The sequence below is a fragment of the Salmo salar genome, chromosome 11, assembly GCF_965601325.2.
Source record: "Salmo salar chromosome 11, fSalSal1, whole genome shotgun sequence".
NCBI classification, from domain to species: Eukaryota; Metazoa; Chordata; class Actinopteri; order Salmoniformes; family Salmonidae; genus Salmo; species Salmo salar.
Genome location: NC_138301.1, coordinates 45,985,241 through 45,999,354, shown reverse-complemented (window position 1 = coordinate 45,999,354; position 14,114 = coordinate 45,985,241). Strand labels below are relative to the sequence as shown.

Below are 14,114 nucleotides of genomic sequence, written 5' to 3'. Positions count from 1 at the left end.
TGGTCCCATGTTTCATGAGCTGAAATAAAAGATCCCAGAAGTGTTCCATACTCACAAAAAGCTTATTTCTCTCAAATGTTGTGCACAAATGTGTGTACATCCCTGTTAGTGAGCATAGTGTGGCATATCAAGAAGCTGATTAAACAGCATGATCATTACATCCCTGGGTCGCTCCTCTTTTCAGTTCGCTGCAGCTAGCGACTGGAACGAGCTGCAACAAAACACTCAAACTGGACAGTTTTATCTCCATCTCTTCATTCAAAGACTCAATCATGGACACTCTTACTGACAGTTACTGACAGCCCTTGGTGCTGTTGTCTGTGCCCAATAATGTTTGCACCATGTTGTGTTGCTACCATGTTGTTGTTATGTTGTGTTGCTACCATGCTAGGTTGTCATGTGTCGTCCCCGCAGGAGGCCTTTTGCCTTTTCATAGGCCGTCATTGTAAATAAGAATTTGTTCTTAACTGACTTGCCTAGTTAAATAAATGTGAAATAAATACAACATAAAAAATACACAGGTGCACCTTGTGCTGGGGACAATAAAAGGCCACTCTAAAATGTTCCATTTTGTTACACAACACAATGCCACAGATGTCTCAAGTTTTCAGGGAGTGTACAATTGGCATGCAGACTGCTGGAATGTCCACCAGAGCTGTTGCCAGAGAATTGCATGTTAATTTCTTTACTATAATCCGTGTCCAACATCGTTTTAGAGAATTTGGCAGTACGTCCAACTGGCCTCACAACCGCAGACCACGTGTAACCACGCCAACCCAGGACCTCTACATCCGGTTTCTTCACCTGTGGGATCATCTGAGACCAGCCACCTGGACAGCTGATGAAACTGTGGGATTGTCTGAGATCAGCCACCCAGACAGCTGATGAAACGGTGGGATCGTCTGAGACCAGCCACCTGGACAGCTGATGAAACTGTGGGATCATCTGAGATCAGCCACCCAGACAGCTGATGAAACTGTGGGATCGTCTGAGACCAGCCACCAGACAGCTGATTAAACTGTGGTATCGTCTGAGATCAGCTACCAGACAGCTGATTAAACTGCGGGATAGTCTGAGATCAGCCACCAGACAGCTGATTAAACTGTGGGATCGTCTGAGACCAGCCACCCTGCCAGCTAATGAAACTGTGGGTTTGCACAACAAAAATATTTCTGCACAAACTGTCAGAAACCATCTCAGGGAAGCTCATCTGCGTACTCGTCGTCTTCATCAGGGTCTTGACCTGACTGCAGTTCAGTTGTAACTAACTTCAGTGGGTAAACACTCACCTTTGATGGCAACAGGAACACTGGAGAAGTTTGCTCTTCTCTGATAAATCCCGGTTTCAACTGTACCGGGCAGATAGCAGACTTTTTTTATTTTATTTAAAATGTAACCTTTATTTAACTAGGCAAGTCAGTTAAGAACAAATTCTTATTTTCAATGACCTACCGGAAAACAGTGGGTTAAGTGCCTTGTTCAGGGGTAGAATGACAGATTTTTACCTTGTCAGCTCAGGGATTCGATCCAGCAAACTTTCAGTTATTGGCCCAACGGTCTAACCACTAGGCTACCTGCTGCCCCAGACAGCATGTATGGTGTTGTGTGGGCGAGCGTTTTGCTGATGTCGGGTTATGGTATGGGCAGGCATAAGCTACGAATAAATTTGCCTTTTACTGATGGCAATTTGAATGCACAGAAATAACCTTAAACAGATCCTGAGGCCCATTGTCGTGCCATTAATTCACCGCCATCACCTCATGATTCAGCATGATAATGCATGGCCCCATGTCGCAAGGATCTGTACACAATTCCTGGAAGCTGAAAATGGTCCAGTTCTTCCATGGCCTGCATACTCTCCAGACATGTCACCCATTGAGCATGTTTGGGATGCTCTGGATCAACGTATAGTACAGCGTGTTCCAGTTCCTGCCAATTTCCAGCAACTTCACACAGCCATTGAAGAGGAGTGGGTCAACGTTCCACAGGCCACAATCAACAGCCTGATTAACTCTATGTGAAAGAGATGTGTCACGCTGCATGAGGCAAATGGTGGTCACACCAGATACTTTAAGGTTTCTATGACCAACATATTCATATCTGTATTCGCAGTCATGTGAAATCCATAGATTAGAGCCTAATGCATTTTTCAATTGACTGATTTCCTTATATGAAATGTAACTCAGTAAAATCTTTGAAAATGCTTCATGTTGCGTTTATATTTTTGTTCAGTGTATATAACGACCTGCCCGTATCACTATCGCTATGGGAATGCCCTTTGAACCCAAGGTGAGTTCAAAGGTAATCACAACTGTGATCTGGATTCATTTCCACTTGAACAGAGAACACAACAACTGTGTACTTGTTGAACAGCCAGTGTGATGTCCTGCGTTGTTTCTGGATCTGATAAATGCATGATGTTGAGACTGATTACACCATAAGTTTACCTTGTGGAACAATACAAAAAGTTACTGAATTCAGTTCAGTACAACTATAAAATACTGCACATGAACTACATGGATTAAAAGTGAAGACAACAGAGAGGGACAGCGTATGTAAAAACATTTATTGGTTGAGGACGTATTATAGTTGACATGGCCTTTTTACCAGGCTTGGTGGTTAATATTAACAGTCCAGCTTCCTACTTCCTCTACTCTTTAGTCCAGACATGGAGCTTCACCATACAACAAAATAAATCTCTCCGCATCAGTGACTTTACATTTAGTTGATACACACAGGTGTGTGTGTGTGTGTGTGACGGTGTGGAATGTGTGTGAGGGTAAACATTTTGAGATGGTCAACTATAACAATATACATGATTGAGATCAGAGAGTATGGACAGAGCAGAGCCAGGTTACTATAGCCTGGGTTACACCCTATGGGCCCTGGTCAACAGGAAGTACACCATATAAGGAACAGGGAACCATTTAGGATTCAGACATTATAGTATAGCAGACAGCATCACTCCAAATAACCTTAGTCAACCAATCACATCGCTCTATCCCACCCACAGAAACAAGGCTGGCTGACTGGCTGGTTCACCAGATATGATTAGGAAATGAAACATGACCATACTATTGGTCCAGACAAACCACATGATCTCAACATGATGACTTCCTACTCCAGATTACCACATTAACACCACATAGGACCAGTTTCCTGGACACAGATTCAGCAGTTTTGGTCCAGTAGGATTCATGTGAGTCCAGGAGGCCAGCCTGTAATTAAGCAATAAGGCCCGGGGGGGTGTGGTATAGGGCCAATATACCACGGCTAAGGGTTGTTCTTATGCACGACGCAGCGTGGAGTGCCTGGACACAGCCCTTAGCCGTGGTATATTGGCCATATATCACAAACCCCCAAGGTGGCTTATTGCTATTAGAAACTGGTTACCAAATTAATTAGAGCGGTAAAAATGAAATGTTTTGTCATACCTGTGGTATACGGTCTGATATACCACGGCTGTCAGCCAATCAGCATTCAGGGCTTGAACCACCCAGTTTGTAATTCTCTATAAATGGTGAGTGTCAACATCAGGCTGTATTTTGTCTGTTTTACAGCAGGCTAGTGTTCTCAGGAGAATCCAGCTGAGTTTAACACAGCATGTTTTCTTCCATAGTGAGTAGCATGCCAGGGCTAGGAGCCTGTTCCAGACCACTCAGTGTGTGGTGTGTAGCTCTCTCCTGCCTCTCTCTCATTGCCATGGCATTCCTTCACACAGACACTGCTCCACTGACGGCCATCACCGTCAGCAACAACAGCCCAGCAGAGAGAAGGAACACAGTGCACATCAAATTTAAAAAGTGTAATGAGCCCAGTTGTTTTCTGTCTAATCGAACCTACTCTGACAGGATGTGTGTAATCTAAAGAGAATATAGTGACATGGAGTTGTATCTCCTCACAAGTCCAGTATGTATTATTCTTTGGCATGGTTCAGTATCGGAGAAGCCCATTGGTTGAGCTGACGTTCACGCCAGACCAATAACAGGACAGCAGAAGATCAAGTCAATGCTTCATCATCATGGATTAAAAACCTCATATTTACTTGGTTAAATAAGATCCACATATGTTTCCCAGTGACATAAAGAGGGACATAAAATTAACCCATTAAATCTGAGTAAGTCTGAATCGCTAAAAAAAAAAACTGTTGAGATTGAAAGAGAACCACCGTATTATCAATTGTAAGACTTTTTTAATTCTTTAAGACTTTAAATTCTTTACGACAGTATTAAGACATCTATAAATAAAGACAGCCCTACCAGATGAACCAGTCTGTTAGAGGTGACTAGTGGGTCCTGACTCTCTTCCCCCTGTCTAGGAAGCACAGAACCAAGAGCTTTCAGAACCAAGAGATACAGCAGTCTAGCTAGGGAGGCCTGCCCCGTACCACTGTAGGGGTTGGAGGTCAGGGCCCTATACCACTGTAGGGGTTAGAGGTCAGGGCCCTATACCACTGTAGGGGTTAGGGGTCAGAGGTTAGGGTAGTATGTTTAAGCCCATGGTTACTTGGTTAGATTACAATACAGTTCATGTTGCTCTAAACACAGGAAAAAAAACAGAAAATAAATCATTCAGAGAAAAGAAAAAAGAAAGCGCCTGAAATTAACTGAAAAAAACTAAACAATAAGATGTCCAGCTGTAGTTCTAACAATAGTATAATAAACAATAATAATAATAATAATAATAATAATAATAATAATAACAACAACATGTGTGTATAGATATGTAAGTACTAGAGGAGAGGGCTATTCCAGTTATTTCTCTTCTTCTCAGATAGATGATGTTAGCTGGGTCTCAAATGGAACCCTATTCTCTATAGTGCACGATCACAGCCCCTAGGGCTCTGATCAAAAGTAGTACACTACGTAGGGAACAAGGGTGCCATTTGGGACTCAGTCCCTGTCTGGTTGAGGGCGCCTTGCTCCGGGTTTTGGCACAAGACTTAACGTCCACACGCACGCCACGGTGAGATGAGATCAGGGGATTGGCTGAAAATGTATTCCATACGGCGAGATGAGACGACGGGACAGGCTGGGAGACATGACAGGCTCCGCCCCTTACTGGTCCCCCTCCACTCGCCTCTTGCGGACTGGAGAGAAGACAGGAAGAGGAAAGGAGAAGAGGACAAGGAGGAATTGTACAGTGAGATAGAGACTTGCCCAAAACACAGCAGACAACACGGTGATCAAACAATCCTAAGAGACAGAAGATAGTAGAGGTCGACCGATTAATCGGAATAGCCGATTAATTAGGGCCGATTTCAAGTTTCCATAACAAATCGGTAAATCTGTATTTTTGGACACCAATTTGCCGTTTAAAAAAAATATATCCATTTTTTTTTTACACCTTTATTTAACTAGGCAAGTCAGTTAAGAACACATTCTTATTTACAATGACGGCCTAGGAACGGTGGGTAAACTGCCTTGTTCAGGGGCAGAACGACAGATTTTTACCTTGTCAGCTCGGGGATTCAATCTTGCAACCTTACGGTTAACTAGTCCAACTCTCTAACCACCTGCTTTACATTGCACTCCACGAGGAGCCTGCCTGTTACGCGAATGCAGTAAGAAGCCATGGTAAGTTGCTAGCTAGCATTAAACTTATCTTATAAAAAAACAATCAATCAATCATAATCACTAGTTAAACTAGTAATATCATCAACCATGTGTAGTTATCTAGCCAGTCCTGCGTTGCATATAATCGATGCGGTGCGCATTCACGAAAAAGGACTGTCGTTGCTCCAACGTGTACCTAACCATAAACATCAATGTCTTTCTTAAAATCAATACACAAGTATATATTTTTAAACCTGCATATTTAGCTAAAAGAAATCCAGGTTAGCAGGCAATATTAACCAGGTGAAATTGTGTCATTTTGCGTTCATTGCACGCAGTCAGGGTATATGCAACAGTTTGGGCCGCCTGGCTCGTTGCAAACTAATTAGCCAGAATTTTACGTAATTATGACATAACATTGAAGGTTGTTCAATGTAACAGGAATATTTAGACTTAGGGATGCCTCATAATATGTAGTAAAACGTTCAGGTTGCAGTATAAGTATATGTTTTCAGAAGTGGTGTCTGACAGACTTTCTGCCTTAAGGCTCTGTATCTGTCTGCTGTACGGTGTGATAAACAAGATACATAATGAAGATACTGTACACACACTCCAATTTCATCCCACCAAATTAACCTATAGACCGACAAGCATGACCAGACAGATGTATTTCCATCGGCTTTTCTATATAAAATCATTTTTTATAATAGTTTTTATATTAAATCGTCCAAAGCCGAATACTACCGGCTAAAGGAAACCCTGATAGGGACACAGAGGACACGTCAAAACAATGCTTCTTAGACCTGTACTCCACTAGATCAGACGGGACAGAAGGGAGGAGAGACCTGTACTCCAGTAGGTCAGACGGGACAGAAGGGAGGAGAGACCTGTACTCCAGTAGGTCAGACGGGACAGAAGGGAGGAGAGACCTGTACTCCAGTAGGTCAGACGGGACAGAGGGGAGGAGAGACCTGTACTCCAGTAGATCAGACGGGACAGAGGGGACGAGAGACCTGTACTCCAGTAGATCAGACGGGACAGAGGGGACGAGAGACCTGTACTCCAGTAGATCAGACGGGACAGAGGGGACGAGAGACCTGTACTCCAGTAGATCAGACGGGACAGAGGGGAGGAGAGACCTGTACTCCAGTAGATCAGACGGGACAGAAGGGACGAGAGACCTGTACTCCAGTAGATCAGACGGGACAGAGGGGAGGAGAGACCTGTACTCCAGTAGATCAGACGGGACAGAGGGGAGGAGAGACCTGTACTCCACTAGATCAGACGGGACAGAGGGGAGGAGAGACCTGTACTCCAGTAGATCAGACGGGACAGAGGGGAGGAGAGACCTGTACTCCAGTAGATCAGACGGGACAGAGGGGACGAGAGACCTGTACTCCACTAGATCAGACGGGACAGAGGGGAGGAGAGACCTGTACTCCAGTAGATCAGACGGGACAGAAGGGAGGAGAGACCTGTACTCCAGTAGGTTAGACGGGACAGAAGGGAGGAGAGACCTGTACTCCACTAGATCAGACGGGACAGAGGGGAGGAGAGACCTGTACTCCAGTAGGTCAGACGGGACAGAGGGGAGGAGAGACCTGTACTCCAGTAGGTCAGACGGGACAGAGGGGAGGAGAGACCTCTGCTCCAGTAGGTCAGACGGGACAGAGGGGAGGAGAGACCTGTACTACAGTAGGTCAGACAGGACAGAGTTGGGGGGAGACAGAGGACTGAGTGCTGGACATGACTGCTGCCCTGGCTAGGCCTGGTTAGGCCCAGGGCTCCAGACCGGACAGGAGGAGAGAGGCCCAGGGCTTCAGACCGGACAAGAGGAGAGAGGCCCAGGGCTTCAGACCGGACAAGAGGAGAGAGGCCCAGGGCTTCAGACCGGACAAGAGGAGAGAGGCCCAGGGCTTCAGACCGGACAAGAGGAGAGAGGCCCAGGGCTTCAGACCGGACAAGAGGAGAGAGGCCCAGGGCTTCAGACCGGACAAGAGGAGAGAGGCCCAGGGCTTCAGACCGGACAAGAGGAGAGAGGCCCAGGGCTTCAGACCGGACAAGAGGAGAGAGGCCCAGGGCTTCAGACCGGACAAGAGGAGAGAGGCCCAGGGCTTCAGACCGGACAAGAGGAGAGAGGCCCAGGGCTTCAGACCGGACAAGAGGAGAGAGGCCCAGGGCTTCAGACCGGACAAGAGGAGAGAGGCCCAGGGCTTCAGACCGGACAAGAGGAGAGAGGCCCAGGGCTTCAGACCGGACAAGAGGAGAGAGGCCCAGGGCTTCAGACCGGACAAGAGGAGAGAGGCCCAGGGCTTCAGACCGGACAAGAGGAGAGAGGCCCAGGGCTTCAGACCGGACAAGAGGAGAGAGGCCCAGGGCTTCAGACCGGACAAGAGGAGAGAGGCCCAGGGCTTCAGACCGGACAAGAGGAGAGAGGCCCAGGGCTTCAGACCGGACAAGAGGAGAGAGGCCCAGGGCTTCAGACCGGACAAGAGGAGAGAGGCCCAGGGCTTCAGACCGGACAAGAGGAGAGAGGCCCAGGGCTTCAGACCGGACAAGAGGAGAGAGGCCCAGGGCTTCAGACCGGACAAGAGGAGAGAGGCCCAGGGCTTCAGACCGGACAAGAGGAGAGAGGCCCAGGGCTTCAGACCGGACAAGAGGAGAGAGGCCCAGGGCTTCAGACCGGACAAGAGGAGAGAGGCCCAGGGCTTCAGACCGGACAAGAGGAGAGAGACCCAGGGCTTCAGACCGGACAAGAGGAGAGAGGCCCAGGGCTTCAGACCGGACAAGAGGAGAGAGGCCCAGGGCCTCAGACCGGACAAGAGGAGAGAGGCCCAGGGCCTCAGACAGGGCAGGAGGAGAGAGGCCCAGGGCCTCAGACAGGACAGGAGGGGAGAGGCCCAGGGCCTCAGACCGGACAGGAGGAGAGAGGCCCAGGGCTTCAGACAGGACAGGAGGAGAGAGGCCCAGGGCTTCAGACAGGACAGGAGGAGAGAGGCCCAGGGCTTCAGACAGGACAGGAGGAGAGAGGCCCAGGGCTTCAGACAGGACAGGAGGAGAGAGGCCCAGGGCTTCAGACAGGACAGGAGGAGTGAGGCCCAGGGCTTCAGACAGGACAAGAGGAGCGAGGCCCAGGGCTTCAGACAGGACAAGAGGAGCGAGGCCCAGGGTTTCAGACAGGACAAGAGGAGAGGGAGAACAATGTCAAACGGCAGGAAAGAAAGAAGGAAGAACTCTTTCTAGAGGACTAGAAGAAAAGTCCTTCTTCAAGAAGAGCAGCTGAATGTCGTCCTCACCAAAGCCCTGGGCATAAAACAACATGAACCAAACCCACCCACCCTCTGCGTCACCATGGAAACAGCTGTAATTGTGTCTTTGAAACGGTATAATTATGATATAACACTTATAGTAACCCTGTCAGACTGACTGTAGTATAATATACTGTGTTACGGTAACCCTGTCAGACTGACTGTAGTATAATATACTGTGTTACGGTAACCCTGTCAGACTGACTGTAGTATAATATACTGTGTTACGGTAACCCTGTCAGACTGACTGTAGTATAATATACTGTGTTACGGTAACCCTGTCAGACTGACTGTAGTATAATATACTGTGTTATGGTAACCCTGTCAGACTGACTGTATATATGACATCATAAGGGTGTACATATCATACCCTGAACCCAGCAGTGTGTGTGTTCTTACTCAGGTCATTGTTCTTGGTGATAGCAGCAGCAGCTCTAGCCCGTGGGCCTTGCTGACAGAAGTGATAGCCAAACTTCACTATGCTGTTGTTGTCCTCCAGCATCTTAGCCATCTCCATCTCTACTGAAGTCCCCAGCTGCTGCCTCTGTTGACACACACACACACACACACACACACACACACACACACACACACACACACACACACACACACACACACACACACACACACACACACACACACACACACACACACACACACACACACACACACACACACACACACACACACACACACACACACACACACACACACACACACCGTCAAGACTCCTGGAGAAGTCAACAGCCAACAGTTTAAAATAATCAATGTATCAGTGTTTTAGTGCAGTGTGTGTGTATTTAGTGTGAAGTGTGTGTATATTTAGTGTGAAGTGTCTGTGTGTATATGTTACCTGGTTGTCTATCTTGATCTCAGTCAGTGTGTCGTTGTCTCGGAGAGCGTCCACCAGGGCGGCAGCACCAGCGCTGGTGATGAAGTTAGACTCGAGGTTGAGACTCCGCAACGACTTGTTCTCCTTCAGCATCTCACTCATCGCCTGGGGGAGTAGTTAGGAGTGGGTTGGAGCAAAACCCTGCACACACTTCTGCCCTACTCACAGACAAGACCCCCCCCCAGACAGACAGACAAGACCCCCCCCCATACAGACAGACAAGACCCCCCCCAGACAAGACCCCCCCAGACAAGACCCCCCCCAGACAAGACACCCAGACAAGACACCCAGACAAGACAGACAGACAAGACACCCAGACAGACAGACAGACAGGACAAGACACCCAGACAGACAGACAGGACAAGACAAGACACCCAGACAGACAAGACACCCAGACAGACAAGACACCCAGACAGACAAGACACCCAGACAGACAAGACACCCAGACAGACAAGACACCCAGACAGACAAGACACCCACCACAGCGATGGGGTCGTTGCTCCGTGTGGCGGCGAGGCTGAACTTCTTGACGTGTGTGTTCCTCTCCATGGCCTTGGCAAACTCCTTCAGCGTGGGAATAGGAATGTTCTGGAACACCAGGAAAATACAGGGGAATCACAACGTGTCTCATTGTGTGTGTGTGTGTGTGTGTGTGTCAGTGCGTTTATATATATATATGTGTGTTTAAGTACCTTGATGTTGTTGAGGTTAACCTCCGTGAGCGCAGCGTCGTTGTTTTTTATCCTCTGCAGAGTGTCGTCTACGTTAGTGGGGTTAGGAGGCTCATCAAACACTGGGTTCATCTTCTCCCCCTTCACCACGTCTGGTGAGAAATATATTCATCTGTATCCATCACACTCATTTAAATAGGAGGACTGTAGTCACTAAACCAGAAATATATTCATCTGTATCCATCACACTCATTTATATAGGAGGACTGTAGTCACTAAACCACCAGAAATATATTCATCTGTATCCATCACACTCATTTAAATAGGACTGTAGTCACTAAACAACCAGAAATATATTCATCTGTATCCATCACACTCATTTAAATAGGAGGACTGTAGTCACTAAACAACCAGAAATATATTCATCTGTATCCATCACACTCATTTAAATAGGAGGACTGTAGTCACTAAACAACCAGAAATATATTCATCTGTATCCATCACACTCATTTATATAGGAGGACTGTAGTCACTAAACAACCAGAAATATATAGTAGTGTAGCGGTTACATGGTGGTAACCGTGTTTACGTTGTGGTTAGTAGTGTAGCGGTTACATGGTGGTAACCGTGTTTACGTTGTGGTTATGTTGGGGTTAGTAGTGTAGCGGTTACATGGTGGTAACCGTGTTTACGTTGGGGTTATGTTGGGGTTAGTAGTGTAGCGGTTACATGGTGGTAACCGTGTTTACGTTGTGGTTAGTAGTGTAGCGGTTACATGGTGGTAACCGTGTTTACGTTGTGGTTATGTTGGGGTTAGTAGTGTAGCGGTTACATGGTGGTAACCGTGTTTACGTTGTGGTTATGTTGGGGTTAGTAGTGTAGCGGTTACATGGTGGTAACCGTGTTTACGTTGTGGTTACGTTGTGGTTAGTAGTGTAGCGGTTACATGGTGGTAACCGTGTTTACGTTGTGGTTATGTTGGGGTTAGTAGTGTAGCGGTTACAGGGTGGTAACCGTGTTTACGTTGCGGTTATGTTGGGGTTAGTAGTGTAGCGGTTACATGGTGGTAACCGTGTTTACGTTGTGGTTAGTAGTGTAGCGGTTACATGGTGGTAACCGTGTTTACGTTGTGGTTATGTTGGGGTTAGTAGTGTAGCGGTTACATGGTGGTAACCGTGTTTACGTTGGGGTTAGTAGTGTAGCGGTTACAGGGTGGTAACCGTGTTTATGTTGCGGTTATGTTGGGGTTAGTAGTGTAGCGGTTACAGGGTGGTAACCGTGTTTACGTTGCGGTTATGTTGGGGTTAGTAGTGTAGCGGTTACATGGTGGTAACCGTGTTTACGTTGTGGTTAGTAGTGTAGCGGTTACATGGTGGTAACCGTGTTTACGTTGTGGTTATGTTGGGGTTAGTAGTGTAGTGGTTACAGGGTGGTAACCGTGTTTACGTTGTGGTTAGTAGTGTAGCGGTTACATGGTGGTAACCGTGTTTACGTTGTGGTTATGTTGGGGTTAGTAGTGTAGCGGTTACATGGTGGTAACCGTGTTTACGTTGCGGTTATGTTGGGGTTAGTAGTGTAGCGGTTACATGGTGGTAACTGTGTTTACGTTGTGGTTATGTTGGGGTTAGTAGTCTAGCGGTTACATGGTGGTAACCGTGTTTACGTTGTGGTTATGTTGGGGTTAGTAGTGTAGCGGTTACATGGTGGTAACCGTGTTTACGTTGTGGTTATGTTGGGGTTAGTAGTGTAGCGGTTACAGGGTGGTAACCGTGTTTACGTTGTGGTTATGTTGGGGTTAGTAGTGTAGCGGTTACAGGGTGGTAACCGTGTTTACGTTGGGGTTAGTAGTGTAGCGGTTACATGGTGGTAACCGTGTTTACGTTGTGGTTACGTTGGGGTTAGTAGTGTAGTGGTTACAGGGTGGTAACCGTGTTTACGTTGTGGTTATGTTGGGGTTAGTAGTGTAGCGGTTACAGGGTGGTAACCGTGTTTACGTTGTGGTTATGTTGGGGTTAGTAGTGTAGCGGTTACATGGTGGTAACCGTGTTTACGTTGTGGTTATGTTGGGGTTAGTAGTGTAGCGGTTACATGGTGGTAACCGTGTTTACGTTGTGGTTAGTAGTGTAGCGGTTACATGGTGGTAACCGTGTTTACGTTGTGGTTACGTTGGGGTTAGTAGTGTAGTGGTTACAGGGTGGTAACCGTGTTTACGTTGTGGTTATGTTGGGGTTAGTAGTGTAGCGGTTACAGGGTGGTAACCGTGTTTACGTTGTGGTTATGTTGGGGTTAGTAGTGTAGCGGTTACATGGTGGTAACCGTGTTTACGTTGTGGTTATGTTGGGGTTAGTAGTGTAGCGGTTACATGGTGGTAACCGTGTTTACGTTGTGGTTATGTTGGGGTTAGTAGTGTAGCGGTTACATGGTGGTAACCGTGTTTACGTTGTGGTTATGTTGGGGTTAGTAGTGTAGCGGTTACAGGGTGGTAACCGTGTTTACGTTGTGGTTATGTTGGGGTTAGTAGTGTAGCGGTTACATGGTGGTAACCGTGTTTACGTTGTGGTTATGTTGGGGTTAGTAGTGTAGCGGTTACATGGTGGTAACCGTGTTTACGTTGTGGTTATGTTGGGGTTAGTAGTGTAGCGGTTACAGGGTGGTAACCGTGTTTACGTTGGGGTTAGTAGTGTAGCGGTTACATGGTGGTAACCGTGGTTACGTTGGGGTTAGTAGTGTAGTGGTTACAGGGTGGTAACCGTGTTTACGTTGTGGTTATGTTGGGGTTAGTAGTGTAGCGGTTACAGGGTGGTAACCGTGTTTACGTTGTGGTTATGTTGGGGTTAGGAGTGTAGCGGTTACATGGTGGTAACCGTGTTTACGTTGTGGTTAGTAGTGTAGCGGTTACATGGTGGTAACCGTGTTTACGTTGTGGTTTCGTTGCGGTTACATTGTGGTCATGTGGTCACATTGCGGTTGTGTTATGGTTACATTGCGGTTGTGTTATGGTTACATTGCGGTTGTGTTATGGTTACATTGCGGTTGTGCTATGGTGACATTGTGGTTACATGGCGGTTGTGGTTACATGGCGGTTGTGTTGTGGTTACATGGCGGTTGTGTTGTGGTTACATGGCGGTTGTGTTGTGGTTACATGGCGGTTGCGTTGCGGTTGTGTACTCACTGTTGTATCCTCCGTCTTTACTGCTGGTTCCATCGTAACTCTGGGTGCTGGTCACCAGGGTATGGACACCTAGGATCGCTGTGGACAAACACACAACAACAGGCTTAGTGTGTGTGTGTGTGTGTGTGTGTGTACACACCATGGGACAAGCCTGGCTGACAGTGTGTATGAATGACTCCTGTATTTAGCATTTAGCTGTCCTTAGAGAGACTGGAGACAGTAAGATACACAGACCTTTAGCTGTCCTTAGAGACAGAAGACAGACTGAGGACAGTAAGACACAGATCTTTCTAACGCAGCGAGAGAGAGAGGCCGTGTGTGTCTCTGTCTCTAAGACAACCTACCTACCCCCTCCCCCTTACCTGCCAGGTCACAGAGCTCAGTGTCGGTAGCGCTGGACAGGGCCTCTTCTAGTTCCGGGTCAAGGGTCGTTACCTCTTCCTGACGAGACTCGATGGGCCGCTGCTTGGGAACAAATGCCTTGCCTACAGGGAGAGGCAGAGCGAGAGGGAAAGA

The 14,114-nt window shown here is 47.3% G+C and overlaps 1 protein-coding gene across 6 annotated transcripts in view; it reads right to left on the bottom strand.

Moving 5' to 3' along the window:
* Nucleotides 1-2,552: 2,552 nt before the first annotated feature.
* Nucleotides 2,553-14,114, bottom strand: part of tmod2 (tropomodulin 2) — a 39,956-nt gene continuing 28,394 nt past the window's right edge. For 5 of the 6 annotated variants that reach the window (XM_082957537.1, XM_082957538.1, XM_082957540.1 and 2 more), the window contains 7 exons: nucleotides 13,961-14,083; nucleotides 13,599-13,676; nucleotides 10,448-10,578; nucleotides 10,236-10,343; nucleotides 9,717-9,860; nucleotides 9,263-9,407; nucleotides 2,553-5,089 (listed from right to left, as the gene is read on the bottom strand). In XM_082957537.1, the coding sequence (XP_082813663.1) occupies nucleotides 5,058-5,089; nucleotides 9,263-9,407; nucleotides 9,717-9,860; nucleotides 10,236-10,343; nucleotides 10,448-10,578; nucleotides 13,599-13,676; nucleotides 13,961-14,083 (761 nt within the window). In that variant the 3' untranslated portion in view covers nucleotides 2,553-5,057. The remainder of the gene's footprint in view (nucleotides 5,090-9,262; nucleotides 9,408-9,716; nucleotides 9,861-10,235; nucleotides 10,344-10,447; nucleotides 10,579-13,598; nucleotides 13,677-13,960; nucleotides 14,084-14,114) is intronic. The other variant, NM_001173882.1, reaches the window with a different exon arrangement.